This window comes from Megalops cyprinoides, chromosome 4 (assembly GCF_013368585.1).
Source record: "Megalops cyprinoides isolate fMegCyp1 chromosome 4, fMegCyp1.pri, whole genome shotgun sequence".
NCBI classification, from domain to species: domain Eukaryota; kingdom Metazoa; phylum Chordata; class Actinopteri; order Elopiformes; family Megalopidae; genus Megalops; species Megalops cyprinoides.
In genome coordinates this window covers 22,746,472-22,771,011 of record NC_050586.1, presented here as the reverse complement: position 1 = coordinate 22,771,011, position 24,540 = coordinate 22,746,472, and the positions used below count along the sequence as shown (strand labels likewise).

Sequence of the window (24,540 nt, the reverse complement as noted above, 5' to 3'; positions counted from 1 at the left end):
TGTCCCTAACACCCGCACCCCCCGCCCCAGCCCGCTGGCTGCCTCTCTCCCTTGTTTTCCCTGTGCAGCGTCTGCTGTCATCCCAGATCCCTGCACCTCTCCATTGAGAAGAGGAGAGGATGAGGGGAAGGTGGGGGAGTAGGCGTGGTGTGTCTGCACCAATCAGAGTGTCTCCATCACAGTTTCTGCATCGCAGTGTGTTAGCGTGTGGGTGAGTGGGCGTGTGTGTTTGTGTGAGAATATACAACTGAGTGTGTGTGTGTGTGTGTGTGTGTGTGTGTGCGTGCGTGCGTGCGTGCGTGCGCGCGCGTGTTTGAGCATGTGAGGTTGCATGTTTGTGTGTTTAGGAGAGACAGAGTATGTGTGCACACATGTGTCTGGAAGAGAATGTGTGAGTGAGAGTGCCTGAATGCCGCAGGCCACAAACACACAGTCTGGTCTGTCACACAGCCAAATCGAGCAGCCCATTCCGTCAACGCTCATTGAATAGCAATAGCGATTTAGGAGGTGGGGGGGGGGGGGGGGTATTACTTGACGTGCCCACTCTCGATTAGCTTAGCACACCCCCCTCAACACACACACACACACACACACACCCTCATGCAGTCAACCCTGCAATGAAAATTCATGGAACTGACAGACAATAACAAAACACAGTGAAGCACTCAGTCCTTGCTAAAGGGTTATTATCCTTATTGGGAACGAGGCCTGGTGTAAAAGAAGGCTTGCACTTGCAGGGGTGATGTCTGGGGCCAGCTCCTTTGGGCTCAAATTTAGAGTTCTCAGAAGGTTAGCCTCCCTTACCAAAAAGTGAAATAAGCAAGAAAAAAAATTTCTTATGCTTTTATATAGCTCAGTAAAGAAGGTGGAAGCATTTGCTGTTTATTTGTACAGTTTTGTTTCATGGTCTAATAACTGCATTGTTTTTTGTTTTGTTTTTTTTCTACCGATGGGCATCCTTCGAGCCATGGTGATGACCATAGCTATGTCTGTTATTTTCCTTACATCCCTTTTTTCTGTCCCCCCCCACCCCCTGCCAAGAGTGCATCGAATCCATCATTTCCGTTACATTTACATTCATTCATTTGGCAGACACTTTTATCCAAAGTGAGGTACAATACAACACAAGTGAAAAACCATACGGAGTCAACAATATTAGAGGTACTGCATGACAAAGTCCCAAAGGTTGGCCAGGCGAGGTACCAACTAGTAGGTAAAGCTAGCGAGTGCATTAAGCCATTACGTTTAAACCATTACAACAAAACCATTACGTTAAACTATTACAGCCAAACCATTTTTTTTATATAGTTTAATAGGGGATAGGGGGGAAGTGTTTCAGGCGTTCAGGTGAGAGCGGAAGAGCTGTGTCTTCAGATGTTTCTCGAAGACAGAGAGGGAAGTTCATTCCACCATCGGGGGACAATGGTGGAGAAAGTCCTGGAGAGTGATTTAATGGCATGATGCGATGGGGCCACCAGGCGCCTTTTGGTGGCAGAGCGTAGCAGTCGGGAGGGAACATAGGGTTGCAGCAGTGAGTTAAGTTAGTGTCCTGCTCTTGAGAATAATATTGTTACAGGGTGTTATGTAGAGCTCACCAGAACTGATTGTGAAAACATAGTAAGAATTCAAAGGGTTAGAAGACCAGGTAACACATAAGTGAGAAATAAAATCACTTTTTCAGTAAATGAAGTGGAGGAATCTGAACAATGAACGGCAAGTGATGAACAGCATAGAGATTACTGTGCATGTCACAGAATCCATAACTCATTGATACCGATGCTGGGTTCATCCTGTGAAGTACGTGTCAGGCACAGACCACACGTTCTCCGGAATGCTTTTTTCAAACCAAGCACTGTAGCGCTGCTGTCAGAAGTGCGCCCTGTCCGAGTCTGAGCGCCGCCCGTGGCCACGGAGACAGACTATCCTGGAATGATCGCCAGCTTGTAGGTTAACTCAGCCCTGGCGGAGGCCAGACTGTGGCCAGAGGGGCTTCACCACACAGCATTCGACCCTGCTTTATGCTTTTATTTTGTTAATCAGACCCCCCCCCTTCTATTTTGGTTCATTCTGTCTCTTGCTTTGCTTGTTTTCCCTCATTTGTCATAGTTGAGATATGACATTATATTCCAGATACCTATTTACATATACTTTACATGTGTGATGTAGCAATATACAATATATGTTTACAAAATGTATTTTTACAAAATTGACAAAAAAGCTTATACCTAAAGATATATTTTTTACACAATCAAGTTAAATATCTATTTAAATAGATGTCATATTTTTATATAAATATTGTTATCTTATTACCAGTACAATTAGTACTCTTCAAGAATAGTTTGAATTATGACATATTGGTATAATTTTTTTGCCACAAATGTTTACGAATGTCAATAATGAATGAATAATGCTGTAAATATGTATTCACATCACATTCACATATTCACATTACTATTTTGTTCTATTAGTATGCTTGTCAGAAATTTGGCAGGATGCTCCCAGGATCCTTTGTATCAGCAGGGTTGCAGTCCACCCCTGGTAACCGTGCAGTTGCAGCAAGTTTAAAGTCATAGCTGTAGGTTGTGAGCTCAGATCCAAGCATGGGCAGATCTCTAAATTCAGATCTTTACCATGGTCACTGGGGCCGTATGTAAGGGTGACACGACACCACAGCAGGAAACCGCAAGCCCTGCATGTTGTATAATGGCGCCTGTGGGGAAAATGAATTATCACGGGCTCATAAGAACGTGCAAACACTTCAGTGGTTGTCTTCGCGCCCAAGCGTGGAGTTTTCACTCTGTAGTGAACTGGCGTCGGGACAGAGGGGCAGGGGAGGGGGGACGCTCAACCCGAATAAGGACGTGTCCAACCAACCGGGAGATAATCTCCATGACTGAGCTCCTGGCCCCTCCCCGAGTGCCTCCACAGCTTCGACCCACGTCTCCTCCAGCCAGAATGGAGAAACACTGACCTGGAATCAGTCCTGCTGCTCTGTGCTTTGTCTGTATCTCCAGATAACCAGTGCAGCCGAGTGGCCCTGCTTTCGCATATTAAAGTTAAACACCAGCTGCAGTGCAGAGAATGAGTTTAGGTGTCAGTGTTGTCTACCTATGGAGGAATCTGGCCTGCTGCAGTGGTCTTCACTGGTTTGTGTGTCCTCACAACAGATTCAGAGGTTATATGTATCTGTTTTTGGTCACACTTGTCACCTCCTGATTGCATGTAACCTGATCCAGTTGTGGCCTGAGAGTGAAAATGTGCACTAAATGTGTGGGGTGTTTTTTCTGGTCAGTCCAACAGCTGTTCAGGTTCCCTCTCTTTAAGCTGTTGGCTTTTGAAGTTAATTTGAAGGGGTGCAAATTAATAAGGTAAAGGAGCACTTTTATGACCACTACAGGCCACAGGTCTGCAGTGATCACACCCTCCTGCACTGAGCCTTTAACGATTAAACATAGATATATATTTTAAAATTAATGTTGAAAGGTAATGACTTTAGTAAACCAATTTAAGTGTTGTTGAACAATTTCAATTTCAAGTACAGCATTGAGGTAGGACTATTTTAAGAAGAGCTTAAGTTAATTAGTTGATGAACAGCGTCCATGGTGCTCTAATGAAATTAGTGAAACAGGCCATTGTGGCCACCCCTTCTCTGGCGTCATTAGGTGAATCTCACTTAAATTAGATACAGCCCCCCCCCCACACACACACACACAAAAACACATAAGTACATCTCGAACATGCACAGGCAGGTAGATACACATCCCCCCTACCCCCACCCCCCAATGTGTCAGACTGCAACGAGAGGTCACCTTGTGTTATAGTATCTGGCTTCTTATGGAGGCCACAGTCTCTTCCCCCACCCCACCTAAAGGATGGCCTTGTAAACATGGCAGTGTTGCATCATCGGTGTGGTATATAAAAGGCCCAGCATGTCTCTGAGACTTAATGCTGCACTGCAATCCATTTTCAGTCCAGACAGAAGGGTCATATTACCATCCCATACCATCCATAACATTAAGCACAGGAAGAAGGGATCATGTTGACCGAAAACAAGTCCTGAGATGGTTCGGTTTGGCCAACATTTTGTAGCCCCAACTGAAATGTATCACATTTTGTCATATGTTGTATTCATTTAGTGATGTAAGATGGCTGCCATGAGAATAGCATCATTTTATGGCCATTTTATTTTGTGACACCAGAGGTGTGCTGAAACATTTGAATTTTTTGCTTCATCTTTGCTATAAAACATATTGTGCATATATTTCATTATTTAATAATATAGTTACACCAATTCTCTTGATCCTTAAAGCTATGTTTTAAAACTATAGGGTGAAATAACAGTGCAAACCACTGTTACCAAAAATGCATATTCCTTCTGGATTTGCTGCCACGGGTGAAGTTTTTGTAAATAGCCTCACTGAAAATAGAAGCACTGATTGGCAATTCCATGCTAATTATCTAGTACACCTGTGGTGTCATTTTGGAATTAGGTATAAAGAGGTTGCCATGAGGATAACACGTCACACTTAAGGAGGCAGTATGCCAAAATGTTAGAATCTTTAGCTGCATTTTTACTAGAAAAACACATGAAGCACATATCTTCTATGAATGTAGGTACTGAAATTACTGAAATTAATTTGATCCACAAACTCTCAGCTTTACCTCTATGCTGAAACAGGAGCATAGTCCGCTTAAATTAAAAACGACAGTAGATAAGAAAATGCATTTCCAGACTCAGAGTAACATCATTTACAGTTCAAGGAATTTTTCAGATTCTCTTCCCCCAACACACATCAGTTGGTGTGCTTATGAAAACCCACCAGCATCTCAGAATTTGTCTTGAATGATTTAAAAATAAAAAGAAATTTTTGGAAGTCTTTCATCACCTTATTAAGTCTGGGGTATTTTTTAGAGGTCTTTCTCAAAGTGTCTGCAGTTGGTTGTGGGGGTAGCAGGTGTGTTTCCTCAGACGTGTAAACAGGCTCCCTGAACCAAGGCGCTGGAAACGCAGGGTGGTGAGGGCCTGGGGAGTGGAGGTGTCACTCTGTTGTCACATTCTTGCTCTCTCTCACACGTTGCAGCCAAATCTTGACCAAGCGCACGTACGCACACACTGACACACCACTTTGTTGTCCCTGGCCTGTGTCTTCTGTTTTGTTTTAGACCATCTCCACACTACACAGCTACTTCACTGTCATTGCCCCACTCCTGCTGCTTTATCTCCTTGAAATAAAACTAGGGACAGTCCTGAACACTGCCTCAAAGTCACAGAAGTCTGAATGAGACAGTCTGCCATGTCTGACAGACCATAAATGTATATGTGTATTGAATGGGTGTGGAAACTGGATTCATGCTCAATTTTTGACTGATTCACAAAGGTGAAAAATGAGCATAAAAGAACATACGTACGAGAGTAGGGGCAACAATTTTTAGTAATGGTAACAATGGCTTTAAATGGTTGTTAAAATATGAACTCTGGCCCATTTTCAGCCAATTACCTTGGGCACCATGAAAGTGGAACATATTTTGGTTTTATTCTGTTTTCCTATTTGTGTCTTAAATAAAGGGTGGCAACTAATAACCAAGACTTAACACTGGATTTTTACAGAAGTTGGTTGTGGAGATGGAGAGCCTGATGTCTGGACACCAGTAAAAAGGAATACTGCTTTAATGTGACATGGCTCCTGCTCTTTGGCCTTTGCAAAATGCACTTTTATTTTAAACTTAATAGGAAAGCTGTCTTGATAAACTGGATTGCTTGAACCTCATTGGTTTTGTCATCAGCAGAACAAGTAGTGGGTTTAATGAGCCAAAGTGGTTCATAATTATAGGCAATTTACGCATCAGGATGAGAGATGGCCTGTGTGCTTGAAACATAAAGATTACACGGCCGGGGAAGGAATCTCAACAGGCTAATTTTCTACATAAATCAAACTTGCAGGCCTCTGAACAAAATAAATATAATGTAAACATGTGCTTAATCCATCGACTCAGTATATGGGCTATTTCAAGCAGAGCTTGTATCTAAGCTGGCTGAAATGGAAACCATGGTTGTTATTTCCTTTAGTTAGAACTGTAGAAAGAGAGACTGCTCCTTCTGTGCCATGCTGTGGTTTGGTTTTGTGTTTCAAGGAGGAAGACATGTCGCAATGAAATGTGTATTTATGAATAGATTTCTCTATCTGATCTCCATTTATAGAATTTTAAAAAAGAGATTTGGTGACACAGACCATATAAGATATGCTATTTGAAAGTACATTCAAGGCCAGTTATTTTCCAGCGTTTTTACATCCTCTAATTGACTGTTGTTTTCTTAGTTGGGCTTGCTGGTAGGCGAGATTGGCTGGAAGTAAGTCAATCTTCCCGTTTTTAATCGAAGGCCCGTTGCGAAGGGAAATGTCAGCACGGTCATAAATAATGCACAAATGTCACCCAGGGAAGGTTTATGGCTGCACGCAGTCTTTAAGACCGAAATTGCCTAGCAGTAAAACCTCTCAGCGTGTCACCCCGGCATCCAGGGAACTCTACAAAAAAGCACACTTGAGGCCTTAAAGAGCAGCTAGGGCCGTTCTCCAAAGAAGAGGGGAAATAAGTCTTTGTGCATTTGTCAGTTAGTCCTGCATGGACCTGCCGAGTCCATGCTTCGTATCATGCATCTGACCCTTTCCCTGGGTCTCAGCTGGCTTTTTCCACAGAAACAAAAGATGCTTTTTAGTGGCAGTGGGTTAGCTACGCTAAGCGTTAATGCTAAGGTCAACTGTTTATGGTTAGGGTTTCACAGGTTTGAATCTGAGGTGGGGTACTGTTGTTGTCCACTAAAATGAGGTTCTTATCCTGAGTTGCTTCAATAAGAATCCAGCCACGTAAATACATGAGATAATAAGATGATGTGTTATACTGTAAGCTGTTGTATGTGCACAGCAATGGATAAGAACATCACCTTTAAAGAATTTAAGAATCATCCTATGCCATATCCTTTCATTCTATGGCCACTGACTCGTTTCAGTTGAGTGTATGAATAACAAGAACAGATATTGTGTTGAGACCAGGCTAGCTCTTGGAGGTCAGTACCATCAATCCCAATATCTATGTCAGGAAGCAGACAGAATTACCTGCAAGCACAGCGGACAGGACACAACTCCATGTCAAGGCAACAAAGCCAATCTGTCACCCTAATGCAGAGTCCCTTCCGCTAGAGTCACCGAATCAGCTCAAGCACCCAGAGTGCACCGTGGCTGTGTTATGAGAGCAATAATATATGAAAATTTACATGTATCCCTCTGAAATTTGTCTCTAAGTTTAATCTGTCATTGTATGCTTTGGCAATGAGACTCACCTTGCCAAGCCAATAAAGCAGTTTGAATTTGAATCCTTCTCTGTGTGTCTCTGTCTCCCCCGCCCCCACCCCCGGCCTCTCTCTGTCGCTGCTCTCTGTCTGCCCATTTAGGCGGAGAGTCATTTTGGGGGAAACCCTTCAAGGATGAGTTCCGGCCCAACCTCTCCCACACAGGCCGTGGTGTCCTCAGCATGGCCAACTCTGGACCCAACACCAACAAATCCCAGTTGTGAGTCTCCGAAAGCCTCAAACCATCCTCCACAACATTTCTGTTCTCCTCTGTCTGACCAAGTAACCTTAACTAACTGTGTTGCTGCATCACAATTTTCACAGCTGAAGCATCTCCTCTTCCCTGTTTTTCTCTTCTGCACTGATTCCACCCTCCCCAGTCCTCTCTCCTCTCAGATGAGGTCATCAGTAGTGAGTCAGTCTTTAGAAAAGAACAGGCTGTGATTAGAGAGCAATTTGTTGCTACGTTGCTTACCTGTCATGAGTAGAAATTACGCTGGAACAATCATCTTCCTGATTCTTATTCTTAGTCTTATTTCTCCTTCTTTCCATGAAAACGAGATTTAAAAAGCAATTGGCATTTTTATAGTACTTAAAATTTTATCCTTTTCTCTCAGAAGGCTTACATTTAGATGGCTGTGTCTTATTGTCTGTGTCTTATTGTTGACCTCTCCATCTCAAATTGAATGGTGATGTGTGCTAAATGACATTTTATACAGAAGATTAATTTAGGACTTCTGTGAAACACATTGTCACTAGCTTGTCATGATGTCCCTAAAGCTCTGTAGCAGTGAACATTGTTTCACTATTAAAGTGATAAAGAATTGGGTATAGGCCCCTGTGACATTTTTGCCTCTGATATTACATCAAGGGCTTCTGCCATGCAGTGTGGCAGTGTGTACAGTGTGTATGCTGGACCTGTGACGTACACACATAAAGTGACATGTTGAATGTTAATAGTATAGGTTGGCTTTTTCCTTCTAAAAAGTTTTGTCTATATTTGTGTGTGTGTGTAGTTATACACAAAGGGTTGAAGTCCAAGTGTTAAAATTCTAGCATTGAGTATGTACTGCATTTAAAACAGATGATTTATTTCAACATTGTTTTCTCTTTCTTTATAGCTTTATCACCTTCCGCTCTTGCACCTACCTGGACAGAAAGCACACTGTGTTTGGAAGGTAAAAGCACTTTCAGATAATGCTCTCTAAATCTGGTCATTGCTAAAGTGCAAACGTGGCCATTTTGTTCTGTCTGAGAATGCAGACACCTTATGCATGGTGAAGCTGCAATGTACACTGTCTTGACAGTTCATTATTTATCAGTCTTGTGGTGCACCAGAGAAGCAACTTTTGTTTGATGAATGACTCCCTTAAACTGTCCCAGCATTTCCCTGACATTTTTGATGTTTCTGTGTGTTACAGCCATCTTATAAGAAAGTCATGTTGTGTGGCTTGTTACCTTGTTATTTCTTTGACTGCTCTAAAAGCAGTGCAACAGTTGCCTTATTGCTGCTCAGAGCAAAAAGAAATCCATCAAGCCTGCATCTGACTTTGTGTGTTTACCGTCTCCCTGGGTTCAGGGCAGTGTGCGTTTGTTTAGCCTTTATGACGGAGATACTCATTGAAAGCACGCTAGCAGGAGTCATTCCAGGTGCCAGACCCATTGTCCTGAGAAATTCACGCCCAGCAAGCTCCATCAGGGAGGCAGCCTTGTAGCACAGCATCTTGAAAATCTTTACCTCTTATATCTTCCTGCAGTTTTGGCCCCCTGCTTCCCATTTTAATAAGAAAAAACTTTTTTTTGATTTGCAAATCTTCTCAAGCGAAAGAAGTTGGGCAATTAAATTCCACAGGAGCTGGAATGTGGATTTTGAATTTTTGTAATTTCGCAATTCAAGACTAACAGGAAAGTAAATACTTATTTTTTGTGCACACATCACTGGTGGTGCTTGTTAGCCACCCTGTTCATGTAAAGCTTCAGATCATGACACATAATGGTGGGCAGTGCTGTGGTATCCACCAGCTGTACGCAGCTCATTTGAAGCTGTCTGGCATTTTGCATGGCACAGCGCTAGCTTTGGTTCCATTTCCATCACAACGAGAGGCTGGTGCCATCCTCCTTGCATTCCCCTGATGCCTTTGGCAAGGAAGCACCTGTCCCAGTTGTGTACCTGGTCCGTTCCAGGGGCAACTATGGATGTACCTGGCCATAGGAACAGCCCAGTAACACAAGCTGAGCTGAGTCCCAGCATGCTGACAATGTGTCATTGTTAAACTAACATTACGGTCCAATCAGATGTGAACTTAGGAGGCAGTATCATCCCTAGTGATTTCACCACAGATGGCAATAGGTCAGTGAAGGCAACAAGGTCATTTTCCCCCCTGCAATGTTTCAGGGAGGGTGGTGGCACAAGAACTGATAAATATGAAAAATATTTTCTGACGGTAGTAATATCAGTGAAAATACTTACTACACTATAGGTGATGTAGCCACTCATCTTTGAAGTAATCACAGCATTTTGGAATAGTATTGGTCTTGTATAATGCTTGCATATTGGATGTGTGGTGTTCTGAGTTCAGAGGAGTTCATTTACCATCAATCCCATCTCATGCTCAGGGTGGGATAATAAGGTATCAATGTGATATCAACAAGGAGGCAGAGACAGAGAACTTATTTCAGTACGTTATATTTCTTTGGCTTGTTAAATCCATATGGAATTCACAATATTAAAGTGGATTCAAATTCACCAATAAATATCAAAGCATTGTACCACACAGTATGTTTCCCCTTGATTAAGTGGTTCTTGAGAACATTAATAAGCTAATGCTACTAATACTGCTAAACTAATGTTTTCTGGCTGTGGAATATATTTTACAATAAGGAGTTAGCACAGCAGGGCTGTCTTCTCTAAGATGCCTCAGGATGTTAGCTGCACATCTTAGATAAAGTTAAAAAAAAAAAAAAAAAAAACAATATCACAACATTGTCAAAGTACGCATCCTGCTTAACGGGGGGATAAAGGAAAAAAATACATTCTTTCATACATACCTTCTCTAATGCCAAAAAGTATGACTTTTCTCACTTGCTAGAAAATAATGTTTTTTAATTTCATAACTTATTTACCTCTCATACAGGATGGACATCGGTTTTAGTGGGCTAGCTGCATTTGCTGAAAGCTTATATGAATATAATATAAGCTTATATTATATTCATGCCTTTCTGCATTCATATGTGGAAGGGCATGGGGCATTTACAGAAGGAAAAGCTAAATAGGTTTGCATCGATTAAAGAAGGTCAGCAAGCGTCACTGACCATCAAGGGTTTTCATTATCCTTTGAGATTATATATGTGTTAGTCAAGCCTAAACTTGGTAGCTCACAGACAACCCTAAAAGTGAATGTTCATTTGATTGTGAAATGCCTGTTCCCAATATGGCACCTCTCAGGGGGTTAAGCAGTTTGTGTGTGTGTGTGTGTGTGTGTGTTTTTGTGTGTGTGTGTGTATATATACATATATATATATATATCTCCCCACTGTTTAAAAATGATGGGAGAGCACCGCTGTTGAGCAGTGTTTCACCTGAAGATTCAAGCCCCTCTCCTCTTATGATTCCTGCATCAGCCTTGCCCATGGACTGAAATCATTGCAGATTGCAAAGATGGGACTTGATCAGGACTCCCACTCACTGCACAAATTACCTCATTACTGAATTACCTCGCCATCCACCTCTCCCCTGCCTGTGAGTCATTTCTGCAGTCCCTCTATAATAAAGTGCTCCTTGTAGCATCACATCAATAGCCCCCACCCCACTCTCCCACATACACACACACGCACACAGATCAATAGAACTGTGTGGATCAGTGAGAGTCATTACTGTAATATCAACGCAAAGCTCTCCCTTGTGTAACAAGAGCTGGCCTCTTGGTGCTATCTCAAGCACATCTTGTATGTTCAGACACCTGTGGTAGGTTCATGAGGGAGCTGTGATCAGTGGGAGAACAGAGACAGCACAATACAACTCATGCACTATCCCAACAGCCATGAATATTTGACCTCTCACAGAATCTGTGATGACCATGAATCACAGATTCCCACAGCCTGGCGTATGGTGCACACATACCTTGTTTTGTTTGTAATGGGATACCCTGCTCATTAAGAGTATGGAAAGCTGCCATGACCTTTTGTTTCAAACAAACTACCTTTGTTGGCTGTTTGATTTGTTCATGAGCATATGGACTTCTTCCTGTTGCCCAGTTAGCATTTCCTGTTTGCCAGGTTTCTCCAGCCTCCATTGTTTTTGTGGTGTTTTGTGGAAGTTACAGCATCATCAGGCGATCATGCCAAGTTCATTTATACTTAAACAAGTGGGAATGAAATGGCGAGAAAGTGGCCTCATATAAGCCTATATCCCAGGCACCACCTCTCTGTCTCGGTAATGGATGCCACATCCTGCTTGGACAATGTAGATGGGAATTTGATGGCAGAGGCACCTCACTTAGCATGCTTTGATGTCCCGCTTTCGAAAACAACACAGAGTGACATTTGGGTGCTTTGAAGCTGTAATTGCGGCTAATTTCCCGAGCGGTGGGGCGTCATTGGCGGCCCACTCGCCTCTGCTGCGTTTTCTGTTTTTGATCTCCATGAAAAGAGAAACAGCAGGGAGAGCTGCGGTTTCACGCAGGTGTCTCGTGGTCCAGTGCCACAGAGTTTGGGGGGATGATTGAAGAGCTGAATGGGACAGGCAGGGATTAGACTCTGTATCAGCTTGCGTGGTCATTCGTAGCTGGAGCTTCTCGCTACCATGAGGGTGACCATGGATCCCACTCCGAAAACCGCCTCAGGCAGAGCAAGTTTCCTGTAAGAAGTGAACCGACTGGGGTGACATCTTTTGACACTTCTGAATTCTGTGTTATAGGGATTGTTGTATTGTAGTATACTTGGCTTCCGTTGAATTGCATAGCTTAACTCATGGTAGGATTTGGATAGTGTTATGTTCACACTCACTGGTTTGGGAGTGTTGTTAACCTGGTTTGACACTGTTGTTCATTTGACTTGAATGGATACACTTATGTTTTATTGTGCTGGAAGTCGCTCTGGATAAGAGTGTCTGCTAAATGCATGTAATGTAATGACATCATCTGGCACGTGCAGGGGGGTTCAGCCGCGCCGCGCCAGCGCACACTGGGGGATTGACAGGGGGTAGAAAGCTTGAAGGTTGCATTCACATTCCTCAGCGTGAGACACACGAGAGAGAAAAAGGTCAGCTCAACGTGGCAAGTGCAGGTGAGAGGTGCGGGCAGCGGCTTCCCGCAGCCATTGCCAGGCGCACGAGAACCCCTTGCTGAACAGTGGGTCTTTTCTTTCTTTTGAAACAGCAAGGCCCTCGAGCAAACATCAGGCCCGCGGTGGGAAAACGGAGTTGCCTTGTTTGCTCGACTCTCTCTGCGAAGTCCCCTCCAGGGCAGAGCGTGTGCTGTTCCCAGGGAGCATTCCTGAAATGCACAAACAGTAGCCCTCCCACCCTGCCAGATACTCGCAGGAACCAGTGGCATGGCTGCCACATGGTGTGGCCATGCAACAAGAGCTTGGGCCCCACCTGTCCATCGGTGTGACGTGGGACCCCAGGCCTGTTCAGTCTCCCCTGTTGCAGGGGGTGTTGAATACTCGTGTCAGACTCGTGCACAGAGGCCCGCCCCCTAACCCCTAACCCCCACCTTCAGGTGACGCAATAACACCATGGGTCAGAGGGAGTCTTCCCCAGTGTTGCGCAGCAACAGAGCCCCAGGAAACTGATAGCTGTGCAGGGTACCTGTGAAAAATCACACTGTCTGACCGTGGTGGCACAAATCACAGGAGCTGTTAGTCTAAGGAGAGAATGGAGAGAATGGTTAGCACATCTTGTAGGTCTCTCAAACTGATGTAGTGCCTCAAACATGTCTGTCGGATCACTGGAGCTGGATAATGAATCCAGTGCAAAATGAATAAAGTTGCATTCTTTTTGATTCGCTAGCGCTGTTTATAACATCAGCATTGTGGCAATAAAGCGTTTCAGTATCAGTCCAGTGACACATGGGAGCGTAAGTGAAACCAGATGAGTCCCTGCATCTCCAATAAGATCTGTCACACCTCTGACCTGTAGTTTTCAGTCTGTCTCTGCGCACGTGTCTCTGGAACTGCTGGTGTTGAACTTCAACTGATCTCCCCTCAACCCTCTAAAGCACTGTAGGTAGTGATCAAAGCTTCATGAAAGCCTGATGAAAATTTAAAGGAGGGGAAGAAAGAATAAAATGAAGGTGTGACCATTATTTTTGTACTTGTGACATTTTAATGTTTTCACCTGTCATGTCAATTGTGTAAAAGTTTTCAAATGTATGAGTGTTGCAGGGAGAATTGAACCTTGTGTTTCGTCTTGCAGAGTTGTGGGTGGGTTTGAAACTCTAACTGCCATGGAGAATGTTGAGAGTGACCCAAAGACAGACCGTCCTAAGGTAATTGCAGTACCTGATGTGGGCTTTGCTACACCTTCAGAAAGGAGTCTAACTATAGCTGCGAAAGTGCTTATTGCACTTAATACATGGACATTGTGTTGCTCACTTGTCCCACTCAGAACTAAATACAAAACAACAACAGGGAAGATGTCTAGATAAAATACCCTACAATCAACTGTTTTTTTTTCTTGTGCTAAAGGATTTTGTATCAATAGCAGTTTGAGAAAGGTTCTGCTGTTACGCAGGGCCCCTTTTTTTTTTCTTTTTTTTTTTACTCCAAAGCCCGTGCTTTTTAGCTGCAGCACCTGCTGTTTTGTCTTGGTTCCTTTCCTCGTTTCTCATTCCCCCTGTGAGACAACAGGTACGGTGTGTTCAGAGAATCAAACACAGGGAAAGAGGCATCCAAAAAGCCTGTCCCCCTAGGGAGTCCCCTTTGAGAGAGAAACACTAATAAACGCCAACGCTCCCGCTGCTGGCTGTGAATCACCAGAGACCCACACCTCTCGTCCTCTTGTGTTCATTTTTTTCTTTTTTTAAACAATGAGAAGAAATTGGTAATGGGACAGAACACAGAAGAGGGGGTGGCACGGGCCAGCGCAGAGGGGGTGTCAGACATGGGTGGCCTTGTGCCCATTTCTGTTCTTTTCACCGGAAGTGCCTCTGTGAGGTCCATGTGATGTCACAAAATCACCTTTTCCCCTACTGTGAGAGTCACACCGTTTGTCTTGTAACTGGGGCCGCAGCATAGCAGAGTAATGTAACTGGATCACAGTCAATCCAGTCAATTTTCACACGTGAACACCTCAAATCAATGATAAATTCACGATCAGCCTTTGCTGCCTCACACCAGGGCAGTTACACCATACTACGAACTAAGTGCCTGTCCGCATGTTGGCCAACTTGGCCACTCCAGCTCTCAAGCATCCAGTTGATGCTTCGCATACATTTGACATTGAAACGACGGGAAGAAAGAATTCAGGGCGAAAACAAACACCTGCCCCAGATAAGCAGCTTTCAGATAACAAATAAATTTATGGGTAAAGAAACCACCGAAAGGAGATAATCCCAATACAACGTGGCGAGCGCCCACCTATCTGAAAAGGATTTCTTCTCTTTTAGGAGATTTAATTCCTCAAAGCCTGTGTTGTAATCTCTGCCTAAGAGCAGGGGTGGGTACTGATTGATTTTTGTTTTGTTTTGTTTTTTTTTTTTTTCGTCTCCCCCCACCCCACCCTAGTCAGAGATTAAGATCCTGAGTGCCACAGTGTTTGTGGATCCCTACGAGGAAGCAGATGCCCAGGTCAGTGTGCGTCCATGTTCAAGGCCCACCCACGTTCTGCATGCAAAGTGTGCGCCGCCAGTCAGGAAGTGGCTGCTGTCGCGTGTCACTGCCAGCGCTGTCACTGCCTGACACAGTGTTTGTGTGAAGCAACAGTGATTGCTTCTTGGCTCTTTTGTAAAACTTTAAGTCTGTTACATGTAGTAGCAACCTGTGTCCCTTTTGTAATTGAACAGCAACCACATAACTACATATGTGTACCTGTATGCAACCTTGGGTGTTACAAGGCTCAGAAATAGAAATGAAAAAATAGAAATAACAGCTGTGTTTGTGGTGCATAAATTGTTTAGACTTTGTGGAAGGAATTGCTTTGTGTCCATCTCATTTTGTCTGTGTGTGTGTGTGGTCAGATTGCAGCAGAGAGGGAGAAGGAGTTGCAGAAACAGGAAGAGGAGAAAGCTCAGACAGCTGCCTTGCTGAACAAGGCCAAAGATGATCAGCCACCTAAGACCTTCCGCCCTGGCGTGGGCAAGTACATTAACATGGCAGCAACGTAAGCCTCACCCACTTCTCCTACATGCTTGCATTGTTTTTTTTTCTTCATCTCTAGCTCTCACATAGCGGCAGTTTCCCTGTAGACATGCTCACTACACCCACTCTTTAGCTCACCACACCCACTCCTGTGATTCACCACACCCACCTCAATTAAACACAACCCCCAGCCACTCACCCTATACTGTTAATATATCCACCTCTATCACTCCTGTTGTCACATTGCAGCCATGTCTAAAGGCCATTACACATAAATTTTAATTCAACATATTAAAAATTCAGTAGTGTCATGCACAGTGGGTGATAAAATGCTTATTGTGATTTCTGATGCAACAAAAACATGTGATGGTATCATATAACATTAGCTGTGCAATTGGCAACCACATTCACTGAGAAAAGTGAACCTCCTCCAATTAACTCATAGACCTGGAGGTGCTTGGGTATTTCATTTTTTACTGTAAATGCTTTGAGAACCACAGCAATTTTTCTTGGGCCAAGAGCATTGTCTGGTTGAGGGGGAAAGACACAGAGCTTCTATGACCAGCTCGTTAGCAGTGACTTTATGCTACATTATCCATTGACTTCACCCCGTTTATTCAGTACTACGTACCAATTATGTGTATTTTTCATAATGTCTGTGCGTGCGGTGGGTTTCCTCTGCCGCTATTGAGGTTAAGCGGGCCTGTGGGCAGGCCCTTTCAGTGTTCTGCCCTAGCGGCAGTGAAAGAACCTGAAAAACAGGTAGAAGAGGCCCCACGCAGGGTCATAGCCACAGGGGGGCTCCTTAATTAGCTGCACAGGGCATGTGGGGGAACGCTAGTACTGCGAAGGAGAGCGGATGCGTTCCTGGGGTGCTGGAGGACACCCACTCACACCTCCCCGCCGCCTCAGCCAGGCTCATTGTCACTTCAGCTGAAAATGCTGCACCTGAAAACCCACACTGATAGCCCACTGCTTTGATTTTAAATGTGAACAATGCAACAGCCAGGGATGCAGCATTACCAGATTAACAAACAGCTCAGATATATTCCTGTTAAATATATCCTCACTGATTTCCTGCCTTGACGTAACCTCGCCACAGAGCGTAGCTCCCTGTTATCACGGTCTAAGCCAGTTCTAAACTAGATAAAGATTTATATTTGAATCTAGTCTTAGGTTCTGATCTAGTATGCCCTTATGATTCTTGAGTTTCAACTGCGCATTCAACTGTTGCTTTTAATGAGTTGAATCATTCAAGTAATTTTATTTCCATGGTAACAACATTGGTCCCGGAATAGCACGGTTTGGTTTATATTTCAGCATGTGCTCTCAATAACTTATCACAGTTGTGACATTTGAATTTAGGAATTTATGCCCTGTTAGGAAAGACTGTTAACAGGTGGACATTTAAAACGTGCAACAAACTGAAGAAGCATGAGGTTGCCAACCAAATATTACTGGTATTTGTACAGATATTAAACACGTCTTACCTATGTAGTTAGTAGATCACTTAAGCCACAGGGGAACTTTGCCTGGAATTTAATTATAGACCATGTATCCTCACATGTACTGTATTTGTGTGCCACATGCAGTCCTGTTTTAAATTCACGTTTGCCAATAGTCAAGAAGACTTTTCATGTTAATCTTGACTAACTGCAGCTGAAATAGCAAAAAAAAAGCAGTCAGTGGAGTAATCCAAGAGTACTCAATTTGCCAGAGATCAAAGAATATGTGTTTCGTTGAGAACAGAGCATATGGCTGCTCGTCACTTTTTCATGATCTTTTTGGCACTGTTGCCGGTGTGACGTAAGAAGGCTGAGCAAGAAACGAAACGAGCTTCGTGACATTATCAGATCCAGATCCCTCACACGGGTCCGTCTGGGCTGTCATGACTGCAGGTGGTGACGTCGACGTCCATAGCAGAAACACAGACCCTCATAACTGAGCCTGTGTGTCAAAATGTCAAAAAATCTGCCCTCTCTACCAGACAGTCTTACATCCACAGTAGCAGAGAGTTTATGGACAGAGAGTTTACAGACGTGGCCTGCTCGCCAATAGGAGCAGTCCATCCCTGCGGGCTCCTTTCCTCAGCCAGCCAGCGGGCCATGGCGGTCAGACAGGCGAGACAGCACTCCACTCATCCCTGCGGCTTTGTCGTTCCAGGAAGCGCTCGGCAGACGAGGACGAAGGCGGACCTTCCACCAGCGGGGTGGCCATCAAAAAGCCCAAGGGGAAGAGTGGCTTTGGGGACTTCAGCTCCTGGTAGACCTGCAACCTTCGTGTGGATGCCCATGTGCACTATCACAGGGACAGCAACCATGTGGCCAAGTGGTTAGACTGTATTTAAAATGTGCATTATAAGACGTCATAAATGCTTTATTACACATTATTCATTCTGATGATTAATGAATTCATGGCAGTTCACTTCTGATAATTGTATATGCTGAGGTACACTGTGATGTATGCAAATAATTAAGAAAAAATAGGGATCAAAACAAGACCAGCTGGAGTATGTAATTATCTGATGGGCAGTTATAGTTGAATGGACTGACATTGGCTTACAAATTTTTTTTTATTGGTTGTTTTTCCTTTTTTTATTGTAGGGTCTATTATGTAACAATGACAAATAGTGAGTCACATTAGCTGTAATGATTCATGTCACTTAATTATTTATGATTGTATTGTCAAACCTCTATGACGTCTTGTACTGGATACATGAACAGGAGCTGCAAAAACACCTCTGAAGAGCCACAGGATTTTCAGGTCAAGCCTGGTATAGTGGAAGTACATGGCCGTAAAAGTGAAAATATGAAATTGTATCACGTTACTTTTTCTGTAAAGAGTGATGATGATGGAAATGTTTCCTCATTTGTGTTCAGGTTTTATAATATTAGAGACACCGTGCAATTTGCAAAAACGCATTTTCTACAGCTCTCTTTTCAAGCCTTCTTCTGTATGCCTCTGAGGATTAATGTCCAATGGAGAATTCATCGCTAAGTGAGCTGACCAGGGGAGTGATTGGATGTAAGTGGTGCCAGCACCATTTCACTTTAAATGTGTGAGATGAAGCACCACAAATTTCCACTTATTTTTTGTAGCAGGGTGGAGTATTCCATGTAAAATAGCCGTTGCTTTCTTTTTTGTACCTTACAGTGTGCTGTCACAGCCTGTTTGCCTGGGCCCAACCCAGACGAGTTTTATTAGGACTGTTCCTTTATTGCGAAAAGGTGTAATAAAATGACTTTTCCGTATGGGTTTTCCTCCTGTATTTCAGTGGCGGGGGGGTTGGGTTGGGAGGGATGGTGTAAGGAAAGGAGACTGGCTGTCTCAGGGGGGCTGTTTGACGGATCAGGTTCACTGCACATGTGGCGTTAAGGATGGGTGTGGGTTTCCTGGAAGCATACACACCTTACCTCGACCCAGGCCATGCCGCTTATGGCTTGTGAAAACAGTGCTAACATGCACACCAGACTGGTCTTAACTGCTCCCAGAGAGCCAAAGGTTAGCGATGTGGTGGAAAAGTCCTGCAGTTGTCCCAGAGCAACAGTTGAAACAGTGAAAAGCAGTATCCCTCAGGACTCCCACAATGCCTTGCAGCTGGCACAGAACCATTAACCCATCTTCTTAGCGCCACCTGTGTTAAGTGACCACAGTCATGACTCAGATACAGACTTCCTGCTAAAGACGTAAGAGTGTCTTTTATAGCTTTACTGGTCATGCCCCTCAGCTCCTGATTGGATTTCAACAGGGACGGTCTTGTTATTGTCACACCACCTAGTATGCTCACCCCATCTACTTATCCCAGCTGATTGGCAGAGCTGTCAGGGCTGTTGAAGTTACGCGAACAACTAATGACACCATGCCCTGAAGAGTTTCCTCATTTTTCCCTCATTTGTCATCTGTTACAAACAGGCAAATCTGTTTTCTCAGCTTTTCAGGTTTAGAGCGCAACTTTCCCTGTTTATAAATTCACGTTTTCACTGACTAATGATATAGTGGAGCATTGTAAATGCAAGCGATACTTCACATCCCACATGTGAAAGTTTCAGGACTTGAGGAATTTTCTGTTGTTGCCATACCAGGTCTGTCTACCTTTCTTTCCTGTCCGCCTGGTATATTTACATTTTGTTTTCAAGTAATATGTTTACTGTTAAACACATTCTGGTATGGCTTTGGAGTGTTCTTTGAGAGAAGTCCGAATTTTAAAGGTACATTTTTGCAGTTTTATTTAACTGCAGCATACTCTGGTGAAATGGGTTGCAAGAGAGCATAGAGGCAGTGCCCTATCTGCTATTTAATCCTGCAACGCACTATTCCAATTCCAGTTCCCTAACACTAGACCACACAGTAGCTTAGTGCATGTTTTTTTTTTCTTCTCAACTGAGGACTATGCTGTGGGCTGGCAGTATTGGTAGGTGTGGGAGAAATGCCGCACAGACAATCTGATATTTACCGTCTCCTGCCAAATCAAGTGGCTCCACCAGCTTTCAACATCACCGTAAAAGAAATATGCACCCCCCCCCCCCCCCCCCTTCATTATTTAGCCTCATGTGTTGGCTGTAATCCATGAGCACCACAGGACAGGTGTGACAGCCACCTGCTTGGGAGAGCAAAACCGTGTGCTACAGGTGATCAGACAGTCTACATTATTGAATACTCCCGGGAAATAGCTTCCTCTTCAGGTTACTGGAGTCACCTGTCACTTAAATTAAGAGTGTCCTGTTTAGCAGGATTGGCCATCAGCAGCACAGTGCTGCCCAGTCAACAGGAAACCAAATGGCAACGTTTCTGCAATGTCAAAGAAATCTATTGGCCCCAGTGGTGCCTGAGGTCATCTTTGCTTTATCACCACTAGATTAGGCTGTACGTGTGATAGTATCTCATTGTTCATCTGAGGATGAGCATTCACCATGTATGCTGTAAGCTCCCACCTCATTCTCATCACAGCCTGAGTTTTAGAATGTAATAATGTAAAAGACAGTAGCAGCCCAGTAAGAATAAATTTGTCATTTTCTGAAAATGACTGGCCAAGTTCTCTCTGGTATTCTCATAGCACAATCTGGTTGTCAGTTTCCATCACTTTTTGATGACTACAGCGCAGGAAAAAAGGACTGAGTTGATGATGGAGGCCGTGCCCTTACCTGCTCACTGACCTCATGCACGCTGCCTTGTTCTGAACAGAAAAGAGCTTTGTGTGAATAACACTGAGCAAAAGTCGGGTTTGCATTCTGCATTCTGAGCAGAGAGCACAAAAAGCAGGCCAGTTGTCTGTCCCCCCCTTTGTGTCTGTGTGTCACTCCCACACAGCTGGTTCGTTTTTGGGCTGATTCAGGGGGGATGGGCGGACCTGCCGTTTCGCTGACCGCTTGGGGGGAACAATGGTGGCATTTGCTGCTGACACAGAGGGAATTTTCCAGCATGGGTGGCCCACCGGAGCACCGCTGGCACCAGCGCTCCTCATTCGAACCCGTGTGAGTGTGTTCTGCTCAACATCAGCATAGCGGGCTGAACAAAGAGAGCGGCAGAATCGCCAGCCTCAGCGATGGCGGGTCCCAGGGAAGGGGTTCCAAGTGCCAGTTGTGAAAGTCAAGTTTGGAGCTGGTCAGGCTCCCTTCTCAGTGACAGTTTGTGAACACTGTCCGCTCACTGTCGTTTCTCCCAGCGCCAAAATTAGGTGAAATATGAGTAACGCAAACGGACACATTAAGAGCCAGGCTGTTAAGCAGCGTGAGCTTTGCACCCAAAATGCTGGATTTTTAGGCCCCCGCCACAGAGCTCCTCTCTCGTATGGGGCCGCGCCTCCTTGAATGACGTGGCTGCTGGGCTGGAACCACCGCATGGGTTGTGAATCGCATCGCTCAGCCACCCCGGGAGCAGGGGCTGGGTGGAGGGGGATCCCAGCACGTTTAAATGAAGATGACAGGCCATCCACTCCAATTAGGCTTCCTCCCAGGAGAGGGGCGGCTTGGGAGGGCGTGTGCCCCTGCCAGGATGCGGCTGGCCCGTCACCGACCATCTACGTCAGCAGCCTTTCCGTGCACCAGGACCCCTCTCTGACCCACCCACCCACTCAGTGGAAGCTGGGAGGTTATCTCTTGCCCACAGGTGCCTGTCTAGGCAGACCCTGGTAACAGACCAATGGCCAGTGTCTCTTGTCTCCAGCCACTTCCCCCAGCCTGGCCTGATGAGATGGTCTTCAGAAATGGGCAAGGCAGCCCCCCCCCTCAACTTTTACCAGAGCAGCGGCAGCTTCCTGCTGCAGGAGAGATCTCTATCCACTCCCCTGGCCTCGAGGGCAGCAGATAAACGAGGGCCACCTGCGCAGGTGACAGCAAGTCTATCTAAATGACCCCCCCCCCACCCCCCGTCCTCTGAGCGTCCATCAGCCTTGCACTATGCTCTTTGCACCAACCGGACAGCAGCCCCCCGCCCACCTGTCTGTCTCCTGGCAAGAGGAGCCGTGGCGGGGGAGGAGGCAGTGGGATGACTCACCGTTTCCCCAGCGCTCGCTGTCGCTCTTTCTGTCAGGAGTGTGAATGGTCTGAGCAAAAAAGCGAGGTGGGAGCCATTTCCCATGCCGAATGCGCTGTTCCCCATGCCCTCAATCCCAGCATTCTCTGTGGCCAGGTTATATCAGGATGCCACCCCTCTCCCTTTCTTGACCTTTATTGGCTATAAGATACTGCATGGCCTTCACTTGTCTGCCATTTGGACCCCACTTGGCACTCCCAAGGCAGTGCATGTTCATTCCTGTGCCCATGCCCAGTTCTCTTTGGCTCACCCTCTGGGTAGTGGCATGCTGTCTGTTAACCCTCCAACGCACACACTCGCACACATATACACACACACACACACACACTGGTTTTGGTCCAACTGACATGTGAGATTCATTTGTAGTCTGGACTTGTAGTCCTCTGCATCATTTACTGTCCACATTATTACCTCCCTCAAGTATGCTTGTAATGGGCACAGCTGTGGCAGAGTCCTCTGAGCACCAGGAGGCCAGTGTTTCTGTTGTGGTGCTCACATCTTGTGGTACTGATCAAAATGGCACAATTTGAGACCCAAGAGGTAAATTAATCAACCGTCTTGCTAGGGGAAGGATGTGTTTTAAAGTAAGACTTGTTCACTTTGATTCATTCCAGGGGCCTGCCTAGAATTTTTTTCTGGCCCTTTATCCTTGGGTGTCTTGCCAGCCTGCTGACAGATGGAATTAATCAAGAGGTTTCACCAAAAAACGCAGGCCTGACAAGGGCGTGTTAGTATGCGCCACCACATGGGTGAGCGAATGAAACATCAAGGAGAATTAGAGGCTGGAGATGAGGAATTCAGATCAGACCTGGGAACGCTGGAGGAAGTGTCTCCTGGAGGGAGAAATGAGGGCCTGCCTGAAAGGTAGAAATGACATGACAGATGGCGTAAATAATGTTCATGCATTCCGACCAGTTTTGATTGAATTTAATTTTGAAAGCTGGGAAAAGGGGAGGAGTGTGTAGGGGAGGGGAGCTTGGACGTTGGGGTGGCAGTGGACTGTAATATTTTTTGGCTGAGAAACAATTTCACTTCTGTCTCTCAGTTTTGTGTTTAAAAAAAGAAAAAGTTCGGGGGAGGTGGTGAGAGATTTGTAGGTTTGGAATTCCCTGCAGTCTCTTCAAGGAGCTAATAGACTGTTAAGATCTGATCCCTTGCACACAAGATGAGGAGAACCACACTGCGTTTCCTGGAAAAGAGCTCGACGGATCCTCTTACCAACACCTTGTGTGCCTGGAAGGCCCAGACAGGCCTAGGGCTGGGTTAAGGAGGACACTGACCACACAGAAGGCACAAGGGGGCAGAAGGACACGTTTCACCCCCCTGGAAACCCAGGCCTTTTTCCAAAAACCAAGTATGCTGGAAAAACACTTAGCATTGGCGTCCAACAGTAAAAGAACAAAAAAAAAAGAGAGTAGAAAAACAAATAAGAATGTCCTTTTTATGTCTGGATAGCAGGGTGCAGCCAAACAGACAGAGAGTGTGCGTGTGTGTACACTGTTCTTGAAATAAATGGCCAGGATAAATTTAGCGTGAACATTGACCCTTGAGGCGAGCGGCTGTTAATGCATGCCTGGTGCGGTACCGACAGGCCCCCCCCTCCTCCCAGTGTTATTGCGGGTTGAATTTCAAACGCTGGGGAGGCTTTCAGTGCGGGTCAGGCCTCTGAGAAATGCGAGACTTGCAGCCGAGATCAGCTCTGGGTCCGTTTATTGCCTGCCCAAATGCTTCGCATATGCCGAGTGGCAGCTGGACACGGCCGCTGAAGCGCTCTGGTTTTTTTGCGTCTGCTTTCTTTGTCTGCTGGCTCTCGTCCAGAAAGCTGGGAATGAGTTTGTAGCCTCATTACATCTCGGTGCAGTGATAGAGGGAGAGAGTCAGTGTCAGGGAGAGAGTGGGGGAGATTAACAGGAGGAGAGAAGGAGTCAGACAGTGGGGAGTGGGGATGAGAGTGAAACTGACTGACAAAGGGAGAGAGGGGGTGAGTCTGACAGAGGAGGAGAGGGAAAGGGAGAGTGTGAGAGAGACTGGCAGAAAGAGAGCACGAGGGGGAGAGCTTGGGTCATCAGTGTCAGGCTCTGTGTGTGTGTGTGTGTGTGTGTGTGGGGGGGGGGGGGTCTCAGAGGAGAGTGCGGTCGACTCCGCCTCCCACAAGGCTATTTCTTGCTGTACCCTCTCAGGGGCCCGGCCCCACAAGGACACTGGAATGCCCCCACTGCTGCAGCAACTGAGCTAGAATGAAATACTTTGCAAGCAAGTTCCCAGCCACCTCCCGAAATGGATCTAGGATGAACTAAAAGAACCCCTTACACTAACATATTTCAGTATGTTAAGAATAGTATGTTCTCTATAGTCATTTTTTAATG

The 24,540-nt window shown here is 45.2% G+C and overlaps 1 protein-coding gene across 1 annotated transcript in view; it reads left to right on the top strand.

Moving 5' to 3' along the window:
* The window catches only part of ppil2 (peptidylprolyl isomerase (cyclophilin)-like 2), a 51,613-nt gene extending 33,492 nt beyond the window's left edge, over positions 1-18,121 (top strand). Inside the window, exons 15-20 of the mRNA XM_036526783.1 lie at positions 7,448-7,565; positions 8,467-8,523; positions 13,761-13,833; positions 15,071-15,133; positions 15,523-15,665; positions 17,807-18,121. Coding sequence (XP_036382676.1) covers positions 7,448-7,565; positions 8,467-8,523; positions 13,761-13,833; positions 15,071-15,133; positions 15,523-15,665; positions 17,807-17,909 — 557 coding nt within the window. The 3' untranslated portion in view covers positions 17,910-18,121. The remainder of the gene's footprint in view (positions 1-7,447; positions 7,566-8,466; positions 8,524-13,760; positions 13,834-15,070; positions 15,134-15,522; positions 15,666-17,806) is intronic.
* The last annotated feature ends 6,419 nt before the right edge of the window (positions 18,122-24,540 follow it).